This window comes from Plecotus auritus, assembly GCF_963455305.1.
Source record: "Plecotus auritus genome assembly, chromosome: 7".
In the NCBI taxonomy this organism is placed as follows: Eukaryota; Metazoa; Chordata; class Mammalia; order Chiroptera; family Vespertilionidae; genus Plecotus; species Plecotus auritus.
Genome location: NC_137774.1, coordinates 95,406,499 through 95,433,505, shown reverse-complemented (window position 1 = coordinate 95,433,505; position 27,007 = coordinate 95,406,499). Strand labels below are relative to the sequence as shown.

Sequence of the window (27,007 nt, the reverse complement as noted above, 5' to 3'; positions counted from 1 at the left end):
ACCTTGTTGTTGCAGTGGAACAAACTTTCCTCTACCCTCAAGGACCTTCTGGCATGTCAAATAATCAAATAGACATGAGACAGATTAGCAAGAGAAAATAACCATATGTATGGAAACCCCACATACATGAGAGAGTTAGAGACCCCACATGCAGGAGAGGTTAGAAAGGAAACATCTATAATAATAAAAGCATAATATGCAAATTGACCAAACAACCGAACAGCAGTTCTGGATGACACGCTATGACACCCACTGGCACTAGGCCAGCCAAGGCGGGTGCGATGCGATTGGTTGGGGGCCCAGCTATCACCCCATGATTTCCCTGCAGAAGGAGGCCCAGGCCACCAGCCAGCAGGGCAGTTGATCAATCGGGGGGCTCCATGATCTCCCAAAGAGGGAGGCCCAGGCAACCGACCTGCAGGCTGCAGCGGGTGGGCGGGGCGTTCCTCTGCGGGGCACGATCTATCACATGATCACCCTGCAGAGGGAGGCTCAGGCCACTGGCCCATGGGGTGATCAAGCAATCGAGGGGCTCCATGATCGCCCCAAAGAGGGAGGCCCAGGCTACCCCACAGCAGTGATGTGGCGGGTGGGTGGGACCTCCCTCTACAGGGACAATCCATCGCAGAGCCCTGGCTGGGTGGGCAGGGCCTACCTCTTTGGGGCAATCAATGGTGGGGCTCTTGGACTGTGAGAGGGCACAGGCCGGGCTGAGGGACCACCCTGCCCAGTGCACAAATTTCATGCACCGGGCCTCTAGTGGGTATATAAGATATTCTGACCTAGGGATGAGGTAAGGTGCCTTTGGGGCTTGAAAAGGTCATTGCAGGACAATAAGAAGAGCAGACCTTTAGTAAATAGAAGTTTGTCTTGCCCAATGGATAGGTCAAAAGAGGTTATCTCTGATAATCTCTTATGGCAAAGGCTTCTAGTTCACATTCTTTTAGATATTTCAGGGAGGTGGGATGGGGCAGAAGTTTCTCTTGAGCCTGTGGTTAAAGTTGCGTTGAGCTCAAAACAGTCTGCTACTACAGAGGCACATCTTGGAGTGATGTGTTCTGGGCCCCCCACACTGTGAAATTTAAACAAACAAAAAGAACCCATATACTACTGTGAATGCCTCCGTAGTAGTAGTTTCTGCATATGCAGGTTGTTGAATCTCTATTTCTTGTTCAGTGAACAAGCATGCAGTCTAAGTTTTCCAAAACTAAGCCTGCACAGAAGCCAAATAATTCATGACAGCACATTGGAAAATAACCTAAAAGCAGAAGGGGGTCTGCTGAAGCAAGTGGTATAGTAAATGGGTAGGTTTGCCTTAGCCTATTGCTTTAAATAAATCATAATTCCTGCCCTAGCCAGTTTGGCCCAGTGGATATAGCATCAGCCTGTGGACTAAAGGGTCCTGGGTTCAATTCTGGTCAAGGGCACATGCCCGGGTTGCAAGCTCAATCCCCAGTAGAAGGTGTGCAGGAGGCAGCCAATCAATGATTCTCTCTCATCATTGATGTTTCTCTCTCTCACCCTCTCCCTTCCTCTCTGAAATCAATTTAAAAATATATTAAAAAATAAATAAAATAAATCATAATTCCTAGCAATAACATATAAAGAATTAATTTATGTATTCTAATCCTTTTTATTCTATTTTCTAAAATCTGTTAAACCCATCTTATAACCCTCAAATGCATTTTCAAATTATTAAGAAACTTTAAGGGGGAAAAAATACTCATTAAGACTTGTCAATCCCTTTCTTATTCTAGTTCCATAATGAATCTCCAGTAATCTGTAAATTACTCCACCTTTCTCCGAATGCAGCGTGAGGAAATAGACCAAGCATTGTGCCTGGGAAGAAAAATATTACACTATTTGGAAAGTTCCCATTTTGCAAAATGAGGTAGGTACCTGCCTCCTCCTACATCTTCCCTTGCTCTACCATCTACACTTGACCCTGTGTGGACCTTCCTGTTATATATTCAGTGTTGGAATGAAAGGACCCTCAGCCCATGTGCATGAGAAATGTCACTGCTGGGACACTGAAATTTTGTAGATTGAAACAAAATGTTTCCCTGCTTCTGCAGTTGGGTCTGCCCCTTCCCTGCCCTCTAGTAACAGCCATGCTGAATTGATTATTTTACACATATTCCAGTATTTGTCTGATGGCTCCTGGGTGGTACAAGGCAAGCCTGAGATGTTGGTACCAATAGAATAAGATGGAAAAACACAAACAAAAAACCCTAAAATGTTAAACAAATTATCAGTAGTTCAGCAAATTCTCCTTTAATTAATTAAATTTTGGTGAATTTGTCACTCATCATATTGACCTTTGACACATTGCTAATGTAAGGATCAGTCAAGCGTATGAGTAGTAGGGGGTGGCCAGCTACAGAAGTTGAAAGTCTGAGATATGCCAACCGCGGATGTTAGAGCTGGCATCACTTCTAGTGGAGAAACACAGAGTGGGTCCCAGCAATGATAGTTTCTCCCATGTGGACTGAGGGTCCTTCCAGTATCAGGTAGCATTACTCATTGATCTCCCAGTAGGTGCTTTTTGCTAAAATAGGGCAGGCTGGATCCCTTGGTGTTTTGCTGATTAAACAGTATCCTTGAAATGGGCTTAGATCTCTCCCATTCTACTTGATTCTACAACCGACCATTGTGGTTATGTGAATACGTGCTTATCATGCCATATAACCTAATCTTTTACTCTTGGTACTCAGGATGGTAAAGAGAGAGTTGCAAGCAGTCTGCATCCTATGAGCAAATAATAGGAGGAAATGGTGGAGGCCAGGGCTTAAGTCTTCAAAGAAGGGGGGAAAAGCATTAGACAGACATTATCCTAGGGTTTTAGTTTGGTCCCTGAGCATCAGCCAAAAAACCTCTCTTTTATTTATTGGAAGGTTCAAGTAGAATGATTACGGAGAGGTGAGAGCTGTATAACTTACTCCTTCACGGATCCCTAAGATATATGCACCTGGAGAATGTGGGCCTTGTTGGCTATGGCTTTCTATCTGATTTACCTACCTTCAACCTTTTTTTCTTCTTTTTAAATCCTTGGAAATCCCATTTCTAGGAAGCTATCCTAAAGTTGCACTGGCAAAGGTATATACCATGTGCACAAACTCATTAATTGTAATACTATTTGTAATGGCAAAAGATTGAAAACAATCCCATCAGTAGACATGAGTTAAGTTATATCACACAATGAAGTATATGCAATCTTTAAAAAAATGAGGAGGATCTCTGCATAATGACAGATTGTGATCACCAGGATATATTAGGTGAAAAAAGCAAGGTGCAGATCAGTGTACACCTCAAAGTTTGTTTCATCATCAATGATGATCTGTGATCAGTAGTGAAATTAGTTGTCTAATGCACAACAAATAGATATTCTGTTTATCTTGATGTAATACAACATAAAGTATACACCATCACCTATGAAGTATTCTTGCCAAAAAATGTTTTAACCAGAGTTTCATCAAATCTTCAGGTCTAATTATCACTTTACATGAAATACAGGGGGAAAACTAACGTGTTCATGGTGTTAAAAAACTAAATTCAACTGAGAAAACATAAAGATCTAATTAGCTCTATTAAGCAATTTATAAATGGGGCTGCCTCCCAGCTAGCAACTAGAAGGGTGCTCAGGTGAGTTGTACAAAAGGAAGGATTTTATAGACAGAAAGAATGTGGAATTAAGAAGTTAGAAAAGTGGAGTATTTCAGACAAGGATGCTCCTCTTAGGGCAGTGGTCAGCAAACTGAGGCTCGCAAGCCACATGCGGCTCGCGAGCCGCGGTTTGCCTCTCTGTTGACTAATGAGTTTGCCAACCACTGTCTTAGGGGAAGGCAGAAAGTCTCATCAGGCAGATTACTTTACTACTGTTGATCAGAAAATTCCATATTGTTTGCTTTAAAAGTCCACTCCTAGGAGAATCTGTAACTGCAATTAAGTGAGTTATTAAATTTTGATTTGGTGATATAGCTTAGCAAAAGTGACTCCATTTTGGCCTGTTGTTTCTTTTTTAACAAAGGAGAACATAGGTAAGCAATCAGACCAATGCAGAAGTAGGACACTCAACAAGACCACTGCCCTGTTATCTTTAACAAGGAAATGTCTTCATGAATTCATGCACCAGTGGGGTCCCTCAGCCTGGCCTGCGGGGATCAGGCCGAAATTGGCTCTCTGACATCCCCTGAGGGGTCTCAGATTGTGAGAGAGAGGGCGCAGGCCAGGCTGAGGGACCCCACCAGTGCATGATTGGGGTTGGGGAGGGATGCAGGAGGTTGGCCAGCCGGGGAGGGGTTGAGAGAGGGCTCCAGAGCATGTCCGGCTCATCTCACTCAGTCCCGATCGACTGGACCCCAGCAGCAAGCACTGGACTGTCTGACCCCAAAGGGGGAAATAATTATCATAATAAAGCCATTGAGGGGAAAATTTAATTTTAAATATTGTAAACTTGCATGATGTGTCAAGAAATGAGATACACAAGAAATAAGACTAAATCTTAGGCCTCATAAGACATGTACAAGTAGGCGCCCATGGAACCAATTCACTGCCATATTTGGAATATTGTTAATGCCTAATAAAAGTTATCAGTTTCTTTGATTTATCTCACTGATGATCAGGTGACCTGTTTTCATGTAGGTGACTTATAAAATAGAAATGAAGCTACCCTGAGGACTCGGAGTCAGTGATAAAACTTTATATAAAGATCTTTTCCAAATATTACATTTCATCAACACTGAGGAAGGGGAAGTTTCATAAACAGAAGTATCTGGAGATAAGAAAGCTGTTTTAAATCCATGAATAAAATATATGTGTAAAATGTCTTCTTGTCAGAAGCCTGATTGGCATAAATTTCTGGACATAGTTTTTAGTCTATGGCAAAAATGATAGTTAAATATATAATTTGTTTGAGAATTGTTCCCAAGACTATTATTATGGGATCACTTATTGGTACTATAAAATTTTTATATTTCAAGAGTGTTTGATGTGTCTAAGACATGTAGTAATGTTAACTCCTCCCTACCCTCTAACAGCAGCCCTTATCTTTAATGTTGAGTTTGCTTCATGAGTCCTTGTGAGGAATAATATTCTGGGTAATGATTGCTCATTAATGCAAACCGATTGTAGGAGAAGTAAGCTTCCCATCAAAAACCAAGCTATGATCAGAGACTAAAATAGTGATTAAAACCTGAACACGACTCTGTTCCTGGACAGAATTATAAAGTAGATGAGTCTTACATTGAGCATCTGACCCTCATTTTTAGAGCTATTTACTCCCTCACATATCCATTCCACCCTTATCCCCTTCCTGAAATGCCAGCTGTGGTCTAGGTTCTCATGGCTTCTTGGCCCATTGTACACACTTGTCATCATGTATTGGTACCAACATAGCATCATTTGGGTCCTTTCTGAATATCTTCCTTCTTACCCAAACCTCCCATATTCCGAAATGTGACTGCCGTAGAATTTCACCAGAGTTCTTCTGCACACAAGTAATGTGTTTGTATAAAGTCAGAATTATCAAGTTACAGTGGTAAAATCCTATGGGCATAAGACAAGTCAGGATCTATCATACGATACAATTCGTTCAGTCTTACTTTGATCTACTCACTGAACAGTTAATCTTCAACAGAACTGAGGGTTCAGAGGGAATTAGGACTGTATTCGAGAGAAAACTCAAATCAGAAATGGGAAAAGGGTAGATATATTTTCTTTTTGCATTGATCTTCATGGTCACAATATTTTCAAATAACATTAAAAACACAAAATTTCTACATTTTCTAAAGAGGAACCTAAGAACCACTGCATTGTCCCTGATCAAAAGTAATGTTAACAAATGTCTAGACTATTTGCATGTTGTTACTTCTCCTTATTTTAGTTAAATGAAAAATTTACTAAGTTGTAACTAGCTTATTGTCTATCCCCCATTTTGCAATAATTGAAAATTGTAATTAATAATTATATCTATTTACTCAGTTGTGTTTGGCACTATTTGAAAGTGAATACAAAATTTCTGGAAAAAAATAGGAACAGATACATGGGTTGATGCAGGAATGCACACAATGCACACATCCCAAGATTTTCAGATTCCTTCCTTCATAGTAAGATTTCAGACACAAAGTTGTTCTTGGTAAATATAAATTTTGGCAACATAGACTTGTAGTTTTCCCAATAAGTCAAATTGTCTCACATTTATGGTTCCAAATATATATTTCGACTCACATTAGTAATTGATGAAAATTTAGTTCCATGCCCTGGGGTAGTGTTAGCAGGAACATGATAAGAAAAGTAAGTGCAATACAATGAGTTTTTCATGAAATTAATTTTATTTATTTTGAAATATGGTCCTTTATTATAATGTTATGCCCTTCCTTCTTTTTAATGTTGAAATAAGACCTCCCTTTATGAAACAGTGGTGACAGTAGATAGTAATTGTTTTAATGTGTGCCTACTGTTTCTAATTTAACAAAATAAAAAGATGGAAATCGTGTTTCTTTACTCATTTTCTTCCACTAGAGGAGGACAGACTGGTATTGTAAAGCTAATGTCTGAGACCAGCTGTTCCATATTCCATTCTCTGCTTCAAATGTTTTCTAAAAGGTGACTGAAGCAGACTGTTGGCAGCTAGAATGCCACTAGGTGTTAGACTGGACCTTGGTGCTTGAGTTCTGGCTAGGAAAGAATTCAGAGCCAAGACTCAAACTATAAGAGAAAGTTTATTTAGAAAGCCAGAGGTAGAAGTGAGTACAGAAGAAATCGATTCAGGAAACAAATTACAGAGGCAAAAGAAGGGTCCTAGGAGCTTAGGAGAAAGGAAGGTAAAGGCCTTGGGAGGGAAGATGAGAGGGAGGGGAAAGGCATGGGCATGCTCCAGAGAGAGAGAGAGAGCACGAACTGGGTCCTCAGTCTGAAGGGCTTTTAAGGTTGAGGTTTTAGGGGGCATCCCAGGAGATGGTCTCAATAGATCTCAGCTTTCCAGGTGTATCCTTTCAGTATCGTGGTCTTCACTGATTGGGGGTCATTAGTTACCACAGCTGGTCCTGAGGTCAGCTCTGGCATCACTTGTCTGGTTTTGCTGCTTATCTGGGCCTAGAGCTGAAACACAACTGAGGCCTAGATGTATTCGATGTGGGTTAGAACCTCATTGTTCGGGGAGCTTAATGCTTAAGGGCTATTCTCTGGACCCCTTGTTCCCCCTCTAGGCGGGTCTACTACATGACTAGGAACATGTCTAGAGAAAAAAAGTCAGGGGAGGGACAGAACCACATGACCAGCAATATGCTAGGGGAAGAAAACAAGGCACAGTCCTTGTTTTCCTCGTTTTGCCAGTTGCTAAGCACCTGGGGCTTTTTTCCTGGTGACCTTCTATATCTGGCCTATGGTCCTTGCCACAAGACTAGGCCTAGGAGTGAAAAGGAGAGAACTTCAAATATGCTTTTCAAGCTGTATCTGTGAACTACTTGATGCTATCACTTTTCTTTTAACTGAAAAGATCTTTCTGAATTGCAAATTTAGAAAGTGTTTTCTTCATCTACACAAAAGGGCTTGAAGAGTGTCTTGTGGGCTCTTCATTGTGACTGTAAGTAATCACTTTCAGACATCTGTCTTTGGAGTTACCAGCTCTTCCTTTATTAGAAAATCTGAGGTTAGCTAGAACCCAGTTGCAAAACATAAGACAGAAGAAGCAGAAGCTGATAATGTGAGACAGTGCTTCATCATTTCAATAGGCACAATTAATCTTAAAAGCAGAGAGCTGGGATGAGTGTCTGCAAGGAAAACAGTGTATAATTAAATGCCTGTTTTTTTGTCTTCGGTAAAATTTCATCATTGTACAACATTTTGCTGTTATTCTTTGCAATTACCTGTTCCCTCTCCACCTCCTTCTACCCCTTTTAGAATCCTTAGTTTGAAGTCTGAGAATTTTTTAAATGATCTAACTTTAAAGTGTTATCTTATTTTTAAGGACAGAGAATAGTCAGTATTTTATACATTTTAAAAAATATGATATCCATATGGACTGAAGCTACCACATCAATTTGGAATTTTTGTGAAAAGCACTGTCTAGGGCACTGTAAGCATTGAATTCCAAAATAAATGTCAATACCAACCTATTAATATGTTTTCAGAAATACGTTTTGTAGAACAAACCAACTTTGTGGTGGTTTATGAACAAAGAATTCAAATATTCCTTGACTGCCCCATTCATCTCTCTCTCTCTCTCTCTCTCTCTCTCTCTCTCTCTCTCTCTCTCTCTCTCTCTCTCCCCCTCCCTTCCTTCCTCCCTCCCTCCCTCCCTCATCCCTCTCTTCCTCCCTCTCTTTTTGTTTTCTGTAATTGTCCCCCAGCAGCCTGGTTCTCCTCGATCCTTTGTCAAGTCCTCTGGCATCCCTGCCCTGCCCTCCATGGGACTGTCCTGTTCCCTGCCAGCCCGGAGGCAAGGAGGAGCTGGGGTTGGCCCGGAGCCAGGAGGCGGGAGGCAGGCGGACGACACCCCCACCGCAGTTCAGAGCAGAAATAAACCAGCCCCCAAGGTTACTGGGAGGGGAGCTGCGGCCGGGAACAGAGACACCTCCTTCCAGCAGCACTGACTTCGGAGCAGGTCGCCCAGACCCGGTGCGTCCGAGGGGAGTTCTGAGCGCAGCAAAGGAGGCGCTCCAGAGCCGGGATCCCATGGGCCTTGGGGTCACAGGCGGGACGGTGGCGCGGTCCCGAAACCCTCCTCGGATTCTGACGTGTCTGGACAGAAGCCTCTGATTTCTCAGCTGTCGCCACCCCAGTTTCTCCAGGTTCCAATTCAGCCTCCAAGTCGCAGTCGCTGGAAGAACTACTCCGAGGAGAGCATTGGCTCCTGGACTCCCCTCTCCTGAGGTGGGGCTTGCTCAGGGTCAGCCGCAGGAGGAGCGGGCTGGAACGTGCGGGAGAACCGCCGCCGGGCTGCCAAGGCGAGGGGGCGGGGTTGGACTCCTAGACTCCGAGGCCCCTGGTGGCTGCCTGCGTTAATTTCGCCTGAATCCAGCGCTCTCTACCCAGCCACCAGGTGTCTCAAGCCTTATTCCGGGTATCCCCTCTGTGCAAGCTTCTCTTTGCAAACTTCTCTGTTTCAGAAGCTCCACGCCCGCCCCCACCCCTCAAAGGCTGGTGAGAACTGCAGGTACCAGTCCTGAGCGCTGAGGACTGGCCTGGAAGAGAAGGACACTGTCAGGACTGGGATCAGAGCGGCCTCCTGGCCCTGTGGCCCCCATGCTCCTGCCGTGGGTATCAGGACTAGGAGCGGGAATAGTCTTACTGCACTTCCTGCAGAAACTCCTGTTCCCTTACTTCTGGAAGGACTTCTGGTTCCTGCTGAAGGTGATACGCTGTCGAATTCGGATAGAGCTGTACCGTCGGAAAGGGGAGCTGGTCACTGTCCTGGATATATTTTTGAGCCATGCCAGGAAGCAGCCCCAGAAACCCTTCATCGTGTATGAGGGAGACATCTATACCTATGAGGATGTGGACAAAAGGAGCAGCAGAGTGGCCCACGTCTTCCTGAACCATTCCAGGCTGGAAAAGGGGGACACTGTGGCTCTGCTGATGAGCAATGAGCCCGACTTTGTCCACGTGTGGTTTGGCCTGGCCAAGCTGGGCTGCGTGGTGGCCTTCCTCAACTCCAACATTCGGTCCAACTCCCTCCTGCATTGCATCCGCAGCTGTGAGCCTCGGGCCCTGGTGGTGGGCGCAGGTAGGGTGTCCTCTGCTGCAGAATGTCAGCCCTCCCTGTTCTCTACGCCATCCCCCTTTTTTTGTTAGAACAGTGCACAACTAGTACTTTGGGTGTGTGATGAAGTTTGCATGTTACAAAAGAATTTTACAATTCTACCTCTGGTGGTTTAATGCCTTCGTCTCCCACTTACTCTGTTGTAGATTAGTAAATAACAAGACAGTTTCGGAAAACTTATGAAATCTCTGCTTCTATTTTGAGAAGAGGGCAATTTTACTGCTATTTAGTATAGATTCATTGAGTACAAAAGCACAGAGACTTAGAACTCAGTCAGTTCTAGATTTGATCAGATCTGAAAAATGTATTTGATGAGTAGTAAAGGTATCTTGATTTCATTGTGGAATACCTACCTGTCTCTAATAGTAACATTGTCAAGGTTAACTATATTCGCAGAACAAATATTTTTAATCTGAGGTGCATGAATTCCTATCTTCATGTCTACTCTTATTTTGCACGGCCTGCAAGCTAGGATTTGCCTAGCAAGGTTGGGCACCCACCTCCCAGCTAGTGGGCGGGTTCTTGGCAGACTCTAAGACCTCTTTCTCTCTTCCCCTACCCCCATCTATATATCATTTCTTTTTCTTTTTTTTTTTTTTAGAAAAATAGCAAGCACAATTTTTTTTATTGAATTTATTGAGGCAACATTGGTTAATAAAATTATATAGATTTCAGGTGTACAAGTCTATAATACATCATCTGTATATTGTTTATGTGTTCACCACCCCAAATCAAGTTTCCTCCCATCACCATTTATTTCTCCACCCCTTTATGCTCTTCCACCTCCCCCACCTCTCTTTTCCTCTGTTAATAATTGTACTATTATTGGTGACTGTGAGTTTTTTGTTTGTTTGTTTAACCCCTTAACCTTTTCATCCAGCCCGGAAACTTCCCTGCCCTCTGACAGCTGTCAGTTTGTTCTTTATGAGTCTTTTTCTATTTGTTACTTTATTTTGTTCATTAGATTCCACATATGAGTGAAATCATATGGTACTTGTCTCTCTTGGGTTTATTTCACTTAGCTTATCATTTTCTCCAGGTCCATCCATGCTGTTGCAAAGGGTTAGATCTCCCTCTTTTTAACAACCGAATTGTATTCCATTGTGTAAATGTACCACAGCTTGCTTGCTTGCTTGCTTGCTTTCAGTAAGTTCTAACCTTCTTTCCCCTCCCTTTGGATTCAGGCTTTGGATATACCGGTACATGTTGACACTAATCTAAGAAGAAAGGTCTTGGTTGAATGCCTAATTATTAAAGATGGGTTGCATGATAAAGAAAAATCAAACTATGAAAAATGATACTATTCTCTGAACTGTAGCAGTAAGTAGTATAAATGAGTCACACAATTTTGATAACATGGTGAAACAACGTTTACCACTTGTGCAGGGACAACTGATAATGGGAGTGCAGCAGGAAAAAGAAATCACAGTTCATTTCTGGATATACTCTGATGTATTCCACTTCCCATATTATGTATCATTCTAATCTAGATTGCAGGTTCTGGAGCAAATCTAAACCTCAAATTATGCTAAAAATTGATAAAGCCATAAATTCTCTTTAGAAAAGCAAAACAGTATCTCTGAAAAGATTTATGAAGCCATGATGTTAAGGCCAACCTGAGAAATATCTCATAGCATCTCCTGAGGGCCTTTTAACATGCATAGGCCTGGTTACCTCTCAAAGTGGAGTATTCAAGCTTTGCTGTTGACTGGGTTGTTGCGTAATTAGGACCAATTAATTTTTCAGTTTTACATGTGCCTGCTTTTCTTTTGCTTGCCAATAACTGATTTTATTTTTTAGATATCAAAGCCACTTTGGGATGCTGGAGTTTTTAGAAAGAACCATTTAGTCAATTTGTTCAATAAGAAGGTAGCTGGAGAAATCAACCTTAAATTTTACTAACAGTTCTTTTTAGCATACCTTCAAAATATATAAATTACAAGTTTTTCAAAGATGGGACAATTCTATTTTGATTAGTTATACAATGTTTTTTTAAGACATAGCTTAGGTTACAGTCACTTTCTGTATTTGAAACTTTTACCCTAAAAATACTGTATTCTTGGCATCTTGAGTGTAATCAGTGAACAATGTATACATATAGATTTTAGAATAAATTTCAGCAGTCTTAGATTATCATTGGATATTTCTGATTGAGATGAACAGTTAAGTCATTGTATCTCCAGGGAGAGTAAGTATATGAAGGTAGAAAGACCAATCAAGTGGTTTAGACTGAGATAAGCCAGACTTGGATTTCATTTATGGTCTGTCACTTCTTAGCTGTGTGAGCAAAGATGAGATTAGCTGCCCTGGCCCTAGCCGGATTGGCTCAGTGGATAGAGCGACGGCCTGTGGACTGAAAGTTCCTGGGTTCCATTTCGGTCAAGGGCACATACCTGTGTTGCGGGCCTGGTCCCCTGTAGGGGGCGTGCAGGAGGCAGCCGATCAATGATTCTCTCTCATCATTGATGTTTCTGTCTCTCTCTCCCTCTTCCTTCCTCTCTGAAATCAATAAAAATATATTTTAAAAAAAAAGATTAGCTGCCCTGGGCTCATTTGCTTAGTTGATGGTGATAATACTATCTACTTCACAGTGTTATTCTGAAAAGTAAATGACATAGTTTTTGTAAAGTGGATAGCTGAGTGCCTGGTATGTACTAACTAGATCCTCAGTGAACTGAATAATTGCTGTTATTATTATGGAGTCATCCAAGCTTTTGATAAGGGATCTCATTTGGATTTTGCTGCTACAACCTAATTTGGTGTTAGCTATAAGAAAGACTAGGAAGGAATTTGTTTGGAATAGGACCTTAAACACTTTACTTTGACATGTCTTAGCAAAGTTTTATTTTTTAGTATTATAGAACTAGTTTCAAAAAGGTTTTACTGACAGGCCAGGTAATGTTCATGGTGATAGGTAAAGTTTCAGTCATGGCAGGTGTCTAGTAATTCTGTCTCCAGGAACAAGCCAAAGGAAAAAGCTTGTTCAGTTACCAAATAGACAGCAGAGGGACAATTTATTAACAAAAATTGTAAGTAAAAAAGTCACTGAATGTTCATATGTACCTCAAAGTTCTTTGTTAGGTCTTTCATTCATCCAGGCAATGAATATTTGTTGAGCCTCTGTTTGTGCTAAATTCTGAAAATGTATTTACTTTTGTTATTATTATCATTAACAAAAATATCAACTGTTGGCATTTACTCGAGGCTGATTCTGTAAAAGGCACTCCCAGTGATTCTGTGAGGCAGATGCAGAAGTATATTTTGGAGAGGGAAAGAAATTCACCTAGGTGACTAAGATGACACAACTTAGTAAGTTTCAGAGCAAATACGCAAAACCTGCTCTCCAATGTAAGATCTGCTGTCTGTATAGTCCAGAGGTTTCTATGGCTGTCAATCCCCTTAGGATATAGCTATGAAAAATATATGCATTCCATTTATGTAAAAATAGTAAAGCAAAAGTTGCAAATATTAAGACATCGGGTTTTTAATACACAGATAACTAGAAAACAATCAAATGTTTATAAAATTAGAATTCCTTTCTTTTCATAGAAGACTCAAAAATACTTGCAAAGCTCTGACCAGTTTGGCTCAGTGGATAGAGTGTCGGCCTGCAGACTGAAGAGTCACGGGTTTGATTCCAGCCAAGGGCATGTACCTTGTTTGCGGGCACATCCCCAGTAGGGGGTGTGCAGGAAGCAGCTGAACGATGTTTCTCTCTCATTGATGTTTCTAGCTTTCTATCCCTCTCCCTTTCTCTCTGTAAAAAATCAATAAAATATATTTTTTTAAAAATACTTGCAAAAAAAGTTTTATATCTGTGTAATTTGGTTTAGAAGATGTGTCAAGTAGCATTTTAAATTTCATTGCAAAATTTCAGTATTTAGAGAAAATTAAATAATCTTAGATTAAACCTACTCCTTTCCCCCAATATTTCAACTCTGATTATTATTGCTAGTAATGCCCGCTGCCAAGGTTGTCATCTACCTATATATTCTTTTTTCTTTATTTAGAACAAACAGGAAATGCTGCAATGCTTGTATATCACTTGAAAAAGTATATGTAATTATATTCTTTAATATACTTAGCAACAATGATAATAACAATCTCTTTCATTTTAAAGCAGTTTATAAATTTCAGTGTTTTCCCATATATTATCTATGTGATTCTCACCGCAGCCATATCCTCATTTTAAAGATGAGGAAGGCATAGTTACAGGGGGCAAGTAATCTCCTCTAGCTCAGACCTCTAGGAGAGGCAGTGTGGGGATGGAGCCCAGGTTTTCTGATGCTAAATCATAAAAGCTTGTTGGGTGCACGTTTGTCCTCCTTTCTGCTCCTTTTTATTTCCTCATCTCCATCTTTTCCCTTCCTCTCCCCTTTCCTTACTACCGCCCTCACACTGTTCCTTTTCCTCCCTACTCTCTCACCTTCCATCTGTCCATCTGCTTTCTTTCAGCACCTTTTACACCTCAGCTATGCTATGATTCACAGCAAAGCAATGCAATGGTAAAATTTTATTAGCCAATTTACAAATAGATATTTGTGTGGCTTTGGAGAATAGGCCAAGCACAGTAATGTAACCTCTTTGAGCTGAGAAAGTATTTATAGAAATACTTTCAGTGAGAAAGTTTGTTTTGTTCACTGATACAGTCTCAGAATTTAGCACAAAGGAGATGCTCAATAAATATCCGTTGGCCGAAACCGGTTTGGCTCAGTGGATAGAGCGTCAGCCTGCGGACTGAAGGGTCCCAGGTTCAATTCCGGTCAAGGGCATGTACCTTGGTTGCGGGCACATCCTCAGTGGGAGGTGTGCAGGAGGCAGCTGATCGATCTTTCTCTCTCATCGATGTTTCTAGCTCTCTATCCCTCTCCCTTCCTCTCTGTAAAATATCAATAAAATATATTAAAAAATAAATAAATAAATAAATATCCGTTGCCTGGATGAGTGAAAGAACTAACAAAAAGCTTTGAGGTACATATGAGCATTCAGTAACTTATTTACTTACAAATTTTTGCCAATAAATTGTTCCTCTACTGTCTGTTTGGTAACTGATTTTGAGAATAGATATATCAATGGAATTCTTTGTTGTGTTATTTTATATCAGTGTTGCTAAGTGCTAAAAGTACAGTGTTTTAGACACACTAAGCATCCACAAGATTTCAGGTGTACTTGCAGGTATATATATTTGTCTCTCCTTTGTCAATATACCACATATTAAGTCATTATAATTATATGTAACTAAGAAATTATGTTCATATTACCCTGAAGTCTTTTACTTTAGATTCAATAGTATTTTGTGTCTTTACATGTTAAAAGGGTTTTGGATTTTGTTCACAAGAAGTAAAAATCCTGTGTCAACTCAATAAACTTAAAATAATGCACGAAGCCCTGCCCTTTAGTTTTTGTGAACTGTTGCATTCAGAATGTGCAGGACAAATGTTCCAGTTAACAATCGAGCCATTGTAATTCTCCAAATGACTTTTAACCATAAAGTCACCAGTTTTTAAAGACCAAGAGGATGAGTTAGAGGAAAAATAAAGACTCTTTAAATTTTGTAGAGAGTAATATATATATTCAGATAGATAAAATGGCCTGTGTGAACTTTTATTTTTTTTTTATCCATGTACTATGATATCCTGACATAAATCTATTTTCATTTTCAGGGAATTTCTATACTTTTTCTTATACTTAGTAGAATGAATCATTGTTTTGCCTTTTTTTTTTCTATTTTAGATTCAGCTAGGTCAAGAATTACCGCCATTCCAAAAGAACACAACTGACTTTGATAGGAAGTTTAAGTGGCTTCATGGTTCACAAGCTGGCAAAGGCCATGTTCTAAGCACTGATGATGCACCATTTATTCTTTACTGACCATAGACACACTTGACCTGATGTTCTTATTTGCAATATCTGCTGGCCTTGTATTTACTGTAAGGGCATGATGCTTGAGTACGGGCAGGAGCAAAAACAATTTAAAGGGAGGCTGTGTTTCCTCAGACAGCTGTAAGGCTAAATGGGAGAAATACACATCTTGGACTCAGACAAACATGGGCTTGAATCCTAACTCTGCCATTGACTGACTGCTAACACATTGCTGATGACCAATGAATATCATTGGGTCTTATGTGACTTAAATATAAAGGACACAACAGAGTGCCTGAACCATAGTATATATTCAGTAAATGGTTACCATAATTATTTTTAATTGCATAGTGGCAGAGACATATATGCAAAGTCTTTGCTCCCGAGTCTCCTGGTATGGGATTTGCTGTGGGCAGAAGGCTGTATGAAGGGAGATCCAGGCACATGTCACATGATCCAAAAAACTGGTTTTAAGCCAGTTCCGTCCTCCCTAGTAACAGTGTAGTCATATCTGCTTCCCAACCCTCAGAGACGAGGGCTGGAATGCTCTCAGACACAGGTTAGGAGCTAGATGGTTATCTATTCTCTGGCCAAGAAGAGGGGGATTCTTTCATTTATTACCAAAAGGCTTGTGGCAAGTAGCCCTGTTGGGATCTGAATCTTAAAAAATGCCATCTTGGAATTGCCTTTTTAAAAAGATATAATTTATGTACTAATTAATCTAATTGTGTCTAGAGAGATTTTTTTTTATGGATTTCCTTTTCTAATTTTCACTATTTTGTCATTGAAAAATGGTAAACCAGGCACATTATGTCATTGTGCTCCCATTTGAGTAATGATTATTCATTGGCAATCAATGTATTGTAAATAATATCAAACAAAGTGTTTTACTTTTTCTTTTCTTGTACACTTTTGCCTGCCTGTTCCCCAAAAGATGTGGGAACAGCTGAGAGGAAAACACATAACCAAACTTACAAACAAATCTATGTGCATGTATTCAGGGTGGTTAATAAAATTGTTTCAAGGAACAGTGTGTAATCACAATTGAAAGACGTGCTTTGTGCACTTCCTGGGATTATGATGATTGTTAATAAACTCATATTCGTAAAAATAGCTGACACATTATTTATGATGAAATGAGTTTCAGGCCTGATGTGAGGTATTAGTATCTACATCACCATATGAACCGCTTTTGCTTACTTATGGGTCAGTTTTCTTAGAAACTGTAGCCTGCTCATGCATTCCATGAAAAACCTAAAGTGTTGCTCTAACTAATAGGATGGTAGTTATAAGTATGTGGTGAAATTGTAATTTCACTGTGGATTCTGTGTGAATATTGCTTTGCAATAATGGAAAACTCAAGTTGACCATTTGTAATTGAGTATCATATTTTATTAATGCATAAAGTTTTAAAGTTGAAATGTTTGGCAATGTGTTAAGAGCTACAAGCAATACCTTTAAAAATATTAGCTTGTTTTATGTAGACTAGGGTAATTTGAAGAGTTTTTAATACAGTATGAGTAACTCACTGATTTTATAGCCTCATAAATTTGAACAAGATATATAATAATAATGTAGAAACAAGAAATTAATTTGTGCAAAAAGTACTAGTGGATTGTAAGGAGAGACCTGGTTTTGTGCTGCAACCCCACCTAACATAGTGCCTTACAATGTGAGAAACAATGGAAGACCCTCTTGCTTTGCAAAGAGAGATTGAGCCTTCTCCTGCAATGTAGACTTTGTTAAATGTCTCAGCTATCTCATTTTCTTATGGTAGTTTACTTTCAAGACCTGCACGTACAGTGAATCCCAGGAGCAGAGGTCAGTTCTCTGATCAGATATCCACCAGTATGCAGCCCCTGTGGTGTATGTGGCCAGGGGCAATCAGCCAAAGCATGGAGGAGAGCACCCGTCATTCTTTTGAGGCGCGTGCAGTTGTAGAGATTTCAATGGCAGTACACTTCCCTAAAGAGTAAATCTTCATGAAACACAGCCAAGTTTCCTTGAAGTATTTTTTAAACTGCTACTTTTTGTCAAGACCTAATATTCAGAACTTAATTTCCAAATAACACTAAAACTTTTCTTCTTACTATAAAAGATTGACAGTGGTAAGTAAATAATAATTTTTTTATCACCTACATAATATTTCACTTTTTTATTTCAATCTTCACTATTTTCACCCACATTTCCTACCACTATTGCAGAAATGCTTTTGTTAGATAAAATTCTACTTGAAAATTCTAAAAGGCTCAGCTAGGTCAATTTACTTTTAACGTATGAATGAAGTTAAAATTGTATCTCCTCAGATTCTTAGGAACCTGCTTGCTTCCTTTTTCCTGTAAAAGTCATTACTCTTTGTAAAATGCTCACTATTTCTTTAGACAATAATTCCAAAGAAGATTTGGGGCCATAATTTAAATGAATCATAGTGTAACTCAATTTGCACTTATTTTGCCAATTTATATAGACATGTCATTTAGAACATATAGAAGTGTATGCTGCTAATTTACAATTCCAGGTGAGAGATTTGAAATTAAGATAATGAAATGAGTCCATTCAGAGACTTGTACTTACACAGGGCTAAGTGCCAGAGAGAGTGACTAAAACAAAATTTAGTACTAAAAGTTAAAGGAAAATACGAAGTCTAGATTACTGCTTGTCTTGCTTTTTCTTTTATTTGGGACTTGTTCTTCCCCCAGCATTCCTTGTGATATTTCACTTCTCTGTCTTAGCAGAGCAATCTGTATGTGGCAGCTTCCTGTGTATGCTCACTGGAACTGGATACTTTCTCTGGACTCTTACAGTTTCTTTTGTGTGAATTTGTTATAGATATAAACATTTTAAAAATTTCAAGTCCTGCCCTGGCCAGTGTGGGTCTGTGGTTAGAGTATCGACCCTGGGACCAAAGAGTCTCAGGTTTGATTCCCGGTCAAGGGCATGTACCTGGGTTGTGGATGCTTAGTGTGTCTAAAACACTGAGCTTTTGGGGTGTCATGCTTCTAGCACTTAGCAACATTGATATAAAATAACAAAGGCATTCCATTGATACATCTATTCTCAAAATCAGTTACCAAATACACAGTAGAGGGACAATTTATTGGCAAAAATTTTTAAGTAAAAATGTTACTGAGTGCTCATCTGTACCTCAGAGTTTTTTGTTAGTTCTTTCACTCATCCAGGCAACGAATATTTATTGAGCATCTCCTTTGTGCTAAATTCTGAGACTGTATCAGTGAACAAAACAAACTTTCTCAGCTCAAAGAGGTTACATTACTGTGCTTGGCCTATTCCCCAAAGCCACACAAATATCTATTTGTAAATTGGCTAATAAAATTTTACCATTGCATTGCTTTGCTGTGAATCATAGCATAGCTGAGGTGTAAAAGGTGCTGAAAGAAAGCAGATGGACAGATGGAAGGTGAGAGAGTAGGGAGGAAAAGGAACAGTGTGAGGGCGGTAGTAAGGAAAGGGGAGAGGAAGGGAAAAGATGGAGATGAGGAAATAAAAAGGAGCAGAAAGGAGGGCAAACGTGCACCCAACAAGCTTTTATGATTTAGCATCAGAAAACCTGGGCTCCATCCCCACACTGCCTCTCCTAGAGGTCTGAGCTAGAGGAGATTACTTGCCCCCTGTAACTATGCCTTCCTCATCTTTAAAATGAGGATATGGCTGCGGTGAGAATCACATAGATAATATATGGGAAAACACTGAAATTTATAAACTGCTTTAAAATGAAAGAGATTATTATTATTGCTATATATATATATCCAAAAATGTAATTACGTATACTTTTTCAAATTATATACAAGCATTGCAACATTTCCTGTTTGTTCTAAGTCAGTGGTTCTCAACCTTTCTAAAGCCTCGACCCTTTAATACAGTTCCTCATGTTGTGGTGACCCCCAACCATAAAATTATTTTTGTTGCTACTTCATAACTATAATTTTGCTACTGTTAATGAATCATAATGTAAATATCTGTGTTTTCCGATGGTCTTAGGCGACCCTGCTAGCAGTTCTCGTGACCCACAGGTTGAGAACCGCTGCTATAGAGCCTAAGGCCATCGGAAAACACAGATATTTACATTATGATTCATTAACAGTAGCAAAATTACAATTATGAAGTAGCAACAAAAATAATTTTATGGTTGGGGGTCACCACAACATGAGGAACTGTATTAAAGGGTTGAGGCATTAGAAAGGTTGAGAACCACTGTTCTAAGTAAAGAAAAAAGAATATATAGTGGGGCACATGCGGGAAGCTACCAGTCCATGTGTCTCTCTCACATCAGTGTTTCTCTCTCTCTCGCTCTCTCTCTCCTCCTCCTCCTCCTCCTCCTCCTCTCTCCCTCCCTTCTACTCTCTCTGAAAAGCAATGGGAAAAATACCCTCAGGAGACAAAAAAACAAAAATTTCAAAGCCCAATCTGCCTACCACCTATGACATATCAACTCCTTACCGTTTTCTGTGTTTCCCTCATTTTCTTGTAGATTTTATTTGTGAACTGCCTTGTCCCATTTGACATATTTCTGTTGCTGCCTCTTTGGGATCAATCTGGGTTACAGATTTTGAGGAAGGAAATCATGAGTTTTTCGCAAATGTCTTTTATTATAGTAGAACTAAACAGTGGCTGACCGATGGCTTTTTTATATAATTGGATAGTGATTCACATTTTCAGGAAAATGTTTAATGCAGGACGCTGATACAGCTTCAAACCAGAATATGTCTTGTGATTATTTTTAAAGTTTTGTTAAAACATTGGAATAGCCCTAGCCGGATTGGCTCAGTGGATAGAGCATTAGCCTGCGGACTGAAGGGTCCCAGGTCCGATTCTGGTCAAGGGCTCGGTTGTGGGCTCGATCCTCAGTAGCAGGGTGCAGGAGGCAGCCAATCAATGATTCTCTCTCATCATTGATGTTTCCATCTCTCTCTGCTCCCCCTTCCTCTCTGAAATCAATAAAAATATATGTTTAAAGAAAACCAAAACATTGGAATAAATATAATTGCTTGGGTGGAAGGTCCATATTTGCCTGCACTGGAGCATTCTGACCAGGGCATGTTTTACATCTCTAAATCTCCTCATTTAACTTTGGGCTCTGACATCGTCTCCAACTCATAATGATCTTGTGATTCCATAGCGATCAAGGGGTTCTCCCAAATGTATTTCATTGTGGTTGAACTAAACAGTGACAGGCAGATGGTTTTCTGGAGCTACTGAGTTGTATTTCAAGGACAATGTTTAATGCAGTGTCCTGAATTTAGATTTAAGGCAGAGTTTAAAAATAGTTTTATTTAAGCCCTGGCCGGTGTTGCTCAGTTGGTTGGAGCGTTGTCCTGTACACCAAAAGGTGGCGGGCCTAACCCCCGGTCAGGGCACATACCCAGGCTGTGGGTTCGATCCCTGGTCAGAGCGTGTGCAGACAGCAATTGATTGATGTCTCTCTCTCTCCCTCTCCCCTTCCTTTCTCTAAAAAATCAATAAAAAAATAATAAAATAAAATCATCCAGTCAGTAAATAGTGGGGCTGGGGTCCAATCCAGGGTTGTCTAACCCCAAATCTTGTCCCCTTTCTAAAAATATATATATATGTTTCTTTTAATTGGAAAAAAAACATAGTCTGGATAATGGCTTCTTCAAAATTCAATTTGAATTGGCCTATTTGTGCTGATTAAATTAAATGATGGCTAGATTTACCTTTCAGTTGATCCCATTGAAACAGAATAATAAAATGACTTTGATGTTACTTATCCAACATGAAAATGAAATTAGCATTGTATTTACATTTTATTTCTATTCCAACATGCCCAAGAAAACCCAAGGTGGATGGTTTGAGATTTCTGTTTTGTTTACCTATTCCTAATCCTTTGGTTTTTAGATTTGCTTGAAGCTGTAGAAGAAATCCTCCCCAGCCTCCCAGAAGACATGAGTGTTTGGGCGGTAAAAGATTCTGTTCCACGAGGCGTAATTTCACTCACAGAAAAACTGAGTACAGCATCTGACAAGCCGATACCACGCAGCCACCATGTTGCCTCGAACCTCAAGGCTCCGTCTCTTTATATTTTCACCTCTGGAACAACAGGTATGACTCATTTTTTTTCTTAATACCCAAAAATAAAGCAACAGTGTTGGGCAAATTTCTGGCATGAGTAATGGCATTAACTTTAACTCGGTCTAACTTTAACTTGGCAAGTCACCACGTTCACTTTTGATAGCACCAAGGGCCAAGGACTGTCCCAAGACTTGACCAGCTTCTTTGGCAAGATCTTTGCTAGCTTCTCTGTTCCTTAGATTCCTGGTATACAAAATGGAGAGATTCATTTAAATAGTTTCTAATCATCCTGCTAGATCAAAAAATCCCTTAGTCTACTTTAAAACAGTTTTATATGTCCTTGTTTAAAATGTTAAATCCTTAAAACAATTCAGCTGTCACTGCAATTTAAGCTCCTGTAGCTGGCTCTGCTGACTCTCCTAAGGATGACTGGAACATGTGACAAACAGAAAGTCTTGAAGGCATTGCAGGTTTGGGAGAAAATACAAAACAGAATCAAGTAACTAAACTCTCCCTTCTGTAGGTAAACAATAATAACATGCACACACCAAAAAATAATAATAATAATTAAACTGCTTAAGAATTCAAAAGAAATGTTACACTTAATTGATTCTTAGGAAAAACTGAATGGTATTTCAGAGGCTAAAGAAGCTTTTGTAATTAGTTCAAAGATGACTGAGGGTTTGATTGAGACATATTAAAAATATTCTGTCACTAATTTCTTGTGCACAGGTAGTATTGCAAGCAAAACTATGATTGCATACTTTTTTTACTTTTTTCTTCTTTCCTTTCCCTCCCTTTTCTTCATTCCTTCCTTTCTTTTCCTACATTTTATTTTATTTATTTTATTTTATTTCTACTTGGAACCTAACAATGATCTCTTTTAAGTTAGAGAGTAGACTATATTTTTTACTATGTTTACGAGCTTTGATAAATGAACTGGAAAATGCTAGTATGTACCAACTTGACAGCATAAATTCAGTCTGACTTGGACTCTGGAAGAGACAGTGAAATTCTAGAAATGATCAACTTTGAAAAATTCCTGCAGTAGATTATTAACTGGTTTATCTTTATGACCGTTTTCTTGTGAAAAAATAGAAAGTGACTCTGGCCTTTAAAACAATCTTCTCCACTGCTCCTCCTCTGCAGCCTCCTCCCCAGCCCAAAGAGAACAGCTTTTGTTCTTCAGGATTAAAACCAGCGTGTTTTATACATTTGCACAACAGGCTGAAAGCAAAGACATTGCTATTTTTTCGTATGGTATTTATTTGTATTGAAATTATTTAGCACAGAGGTGAAAATTTTAGAAGTTTTAGAGTCCCCTTCACCAAACCAACTACACTGAGTACTTTTGTATCTTTCTTTATATACACACCTCCATCTGTCTAAATAGAATCTTACTAGACACATAAATAGATACATACTAAAAAGCATCTACTGATTTTCCTCATGGGAGGATGAGGGTTTTTTCTTCTTTTATCACCACTCTCTTCCTCCACTCATTTCTTTCTCTCTTGTGCAGGCACTTTTTCTCCCCAGCATCACACTAATATTGTTTCACCATAAATTTTGACTCTATTAGTATGAGTATCATAACTTACTAAACACTATTTCTAGCTGAGCTCTACAGTGTAGCATAAGTATATTTCTTTCCTTTCACATAAAACTCCCTCCACCCTGAAATTAATTACTGTTTTTGTTTGCTAGCCTGGTTTCCTATGCATATGTAACTGGTTCATGCTCACCCCTTTGTCAAAAAGGTAACTCACCTTTGAAACTGAAAGGATAGTCTGTATTTTATCAAGCCCATGATTTTGGCCATCTCTTTTCCAGAGCCTTCCTCACTCTACTTCAGTCTTGACCAGTTACTCTCTTATAGTCCTGGTTTCATTCTTCACCGTATTCCTGGGAATTCCCTTCAACTCCTTTCTTTTTTCTGACCCCCTAATTCTTAGGTCCTAAGTTTGTTTCCTGGTTTACTTTTCATTTTGTCATAGCCCTGCTTTCAGTAGCTGTCTGATAAAGAGTGTTTAGGAGGTAGGGTTGATCCTCACATGTCTGAAAATGTCTTCTTTTTTCTACCCTTACACTTGTTTGTATAGAATCTAGGCTAGAAATGATTTTTGTGCAGGAGTTTGAAGACATACTCTATTATCTTGTGACTCTCAGTATACATATTGAGAAGTCTTTTTCTTTCTCATTTCTTATTCTTTATATGCAAACTGGTATTCTTTTTCTTTCTTTTGGAGGATTTTTAGAATCTTTTATGAGTTTTCATTAGTCTATAACATCATAGTGACTTATAGGGAGACTGGTCTTATTCATCCTTTTTGCTGGGAAATTTGTAAGCCTTTTTAGTCTAGAAACTCATGTCTTGCAATTCTAGTTACTTGAAAAAAATATTTACGTCCTACTTCCCTTCTCTTTCCTTTTCTATTTCTGTTCTTTCTCCTCGTTCCTTCCTTCTAGTACATTTGCTTGTTTGTTTATTCTTTTATCTTTAGAGCTCTAACTTTTTGAAGATTGGCCCTCCTAGACTGAGTTATTAATTTTATTTTTTCTATCTGTTTTCCTTCTCTTATCTTTTGATTTACTTTTTGAGAGATTTATCTTCTAACTCTTGTGTTCTCTTAATATTCCTTTTTTGGCTATTTTTGTATTATTGATATTTTATATCCTCATATCTCTTGGAATATTAATTATAATAACTTTTTGAAAATTTATCCTCTCTACCTTGTCTTCATTTTCTTCATCATCCTTTCGTTTTGGGTTTGTATTGGTCTCTAACCTTTACCATAGAGGATTTCCTCAAAAATCTTGTGACTTTTGACTGACAGTTAATACTTAAAGTACAGACATCAGAACACACAAAAAACACAGCACATGCTGACTAGATGAGCTCTGTGTACCTGGGTGGGACATGTGGACTGGGTGGTTTCATTGTCCAGGACACTTTGTTGGGGGATTTATGACTGTCAGTGTCTCAGCTTTTACTGTGGACTATTCAGATTCCTCAGACAAGGATCTGGAAGGATAAAACTAGGTAAGGGTCAAAAGGGAGCTGGAGGAGTATGCAGATTTCTCTTCTTCCCCCTATTTGTCCAGTCTCTCTCTTTCCTGCTGTTCCCAGAGTTACCTTTTCCAGAGAATAAATCTCAGATCATCTACCAGTGTGGAAGAAACAATCTGGGGCTGTAATTTTATTTTATTTTATTGAATTTTAAAACAAATATCAAAAGCATATATTGACATTCTTACACAATTAGTTTGTGAATGACCTATTATACAGGGCAAGTTATTCGAATATCTTCTTTTAGCTCAAAGTCCTGAGCACCATGAGGTTTTATTGAGGCCAGAGCAGAGAAACATACAGAATTAGGCATAGAGATAATGTCATGCTTTATGAATACAAAACTATCAAAGGGTATAACAAAATCACATTGAGCCTCAGTAAGGATTTAATTGATATAAAAAATAGCAATGTCTTTTATAAAAAGCATTTCTCTTTCTCTCTTTCTAATATAAACTGATTAGAGGCCCGGTGCACAAATTCATGCACCAGTGGGGTCCCTCGGCCTGGCCTGCAGGATCGGGCCGAAACCGGCTCTCCGACATCCCCCGGAGGGGTCCCGGGTTGCGAGAGGGCACAGGTGCACGATCAGGGCCAGGGAGGGACGTGGGAGGTTGGCCAGCCAGCGAGGAACCAGGGGATGGCTCCAGGGCGTGTCTGGCCTGTCTTGAGAAGTCTTGATCAGCTGGACGCCAGCAGCAAGCTAACCTACCAGTTGGAGCATCTGCCCCCTGGTGGTCAGTGCACATCATAGTGAGCAGTTGAGCGGCCTTTGCATATCATTAGCATATCACACTTTGATTGTTTGAACGAACGACCAGGTGACTGGACACTTAGCATGTTAGGCTTTTATTATATAGGATGTTTTACAACTCAAACCCAGAACTGAATTAAATTATTATAATGGTAATAAATATGAGAATTTTTATCAATCAGTATGTCACCTAATATCATAAAAATCATTAGATTTTCACAAAAAAATAAATGTATACTATTGATAATGAAGAAAGTTGGTGCAAGTTAGGAAGTGATGTAGCAAGTCAGGATTTAAAAAGTTACATGATGGGAGTAGAGTCTGCTCACAGGCCCTTTCCGCAGGTTATAAGGGAGCCCTTTGGATGGTATTGAATATTTCCTTACCACTCTTACTACTGCCAAGTCCTGTTTTTCCAGTATCATGAAAATATTATATTCTGGGACCCAGGAACAAATTCAGAGTGTATTTGACTAAGAAAATAATTGAGGTCAGTTTTCACACCATTAACGTCTGTGGGACTATGACATTATGCGATATCTTGATTAACAAGGGGTGAGATTTACGTATATAGATTCTGTGTCAATGTAATTGCTTCATATACAGAATTTCTATAAAGCTCCCTATTTATAGTTCCATAATAATCTTCTATTCCATGAGGTACCTGGTAAGCAACTTTCTCAGCCTTTTGTGGGGTTCTGTGTGGGCTAATCAGCTTTCTTCAAGGCTTCACCTTAGTTCTCAGCTTCTTGAGTGGATGGTGTCAGTGATCCATCTGCTTTCCTAAATCTTGTTGCTGTCATCTCTAATTCCATTCTTTGTGCTTTGAGGGACTATGTTGGCCTTGGTTTGGTAGCCTCAAGGATGTCTAGGAGAGACTAGGGTTCATTCCTATAACAGATGTGTGTTTTTTCTTTTCTCCCAGGTCTACCAAAAGCAGCTGTGATTACCCAGCTGAAGGCTTTACAGGGTGCTGCTAGATTGTGGACTTTTGGTTGTACTAGTGATGACATCATTTATATAACCCTTCCTCTGTATCATACTTCTGGAGCTATCCTGGGAATTGGTGGATGTATTGAGTTAGGTAAGTTGTTATTTTCTGTATGATACGTTTTCAAAATGCCTAATAATTAGAACTTGTATTTTTAAATTTTGAAACTCTACCAGTAGAATTCAGAATGATTGTGTGCATATTATGTAATTATACCATTTAATAATTTATACAATTTATTAAAAGTACACAATTTCATGATATGCTCAGCGTATTCCTAAAGTGGAAAGAGTAGTTCCCTAGGAGTTTGGCCATGCAGATGGAGCTGGCTGTTGACTGGGCTTTCTTCTCCATGGGCTCGCTCATCCTTTAATAGTCCACCCTGGCCTCCTCAAATGGTGGTAGAAACCTTTACAGAGAGTGAATGTGGAAGCTGCACAGCTCTTAGGGCTTATCCTTGGAAGTCACATAGATCATTTCACCTGCATTTTGTGGATCAAAGCAAGTCACAAGCCTATCTGG

At 39.4% G+C, this 27,007-nt stretch overlaps 1 protein-coding gene across 4 annotated transcripts in view; it reads left to right on the top strand.

Moving 5' to 3' along the window:
* The first annotated feature begins 8,508 nt into the window (after positions 1 to 8,508).
* Positions 8,509 to 27,007, top strand: part of LOC308254933 (long-chain fatty acid transport protein 6-like) — a 60,626-nt gene continuing 42,127 nt past the window's right edge. For 3 of the 4 annotated variants that reach the window (XM_080681544.1, XM_080681545.1, XM_080681546.1), the window contains exons 1-3: positions 8,509 to 9,724; positions 21,497 to 21,700; positions 26,420 to 26,578. In XM_080681544.1, coding sequence (XP_080537670.1) covers positions 9,244 to 9,724; positions 21,497 to 21,700; positions 26,420 to 26,578 — 844 coding nt within the window. In that variant the 5' untranslated portion in view covers positions 8,509 to 9,243. The remainder of the gene's footprint in view (positions 9,725 to 21,496; positions 21,701 to 26,419; positions 26,579 to 27,007) is intronic. The other variant, XM_080681547.1, reaches the window with a different exon arrangement.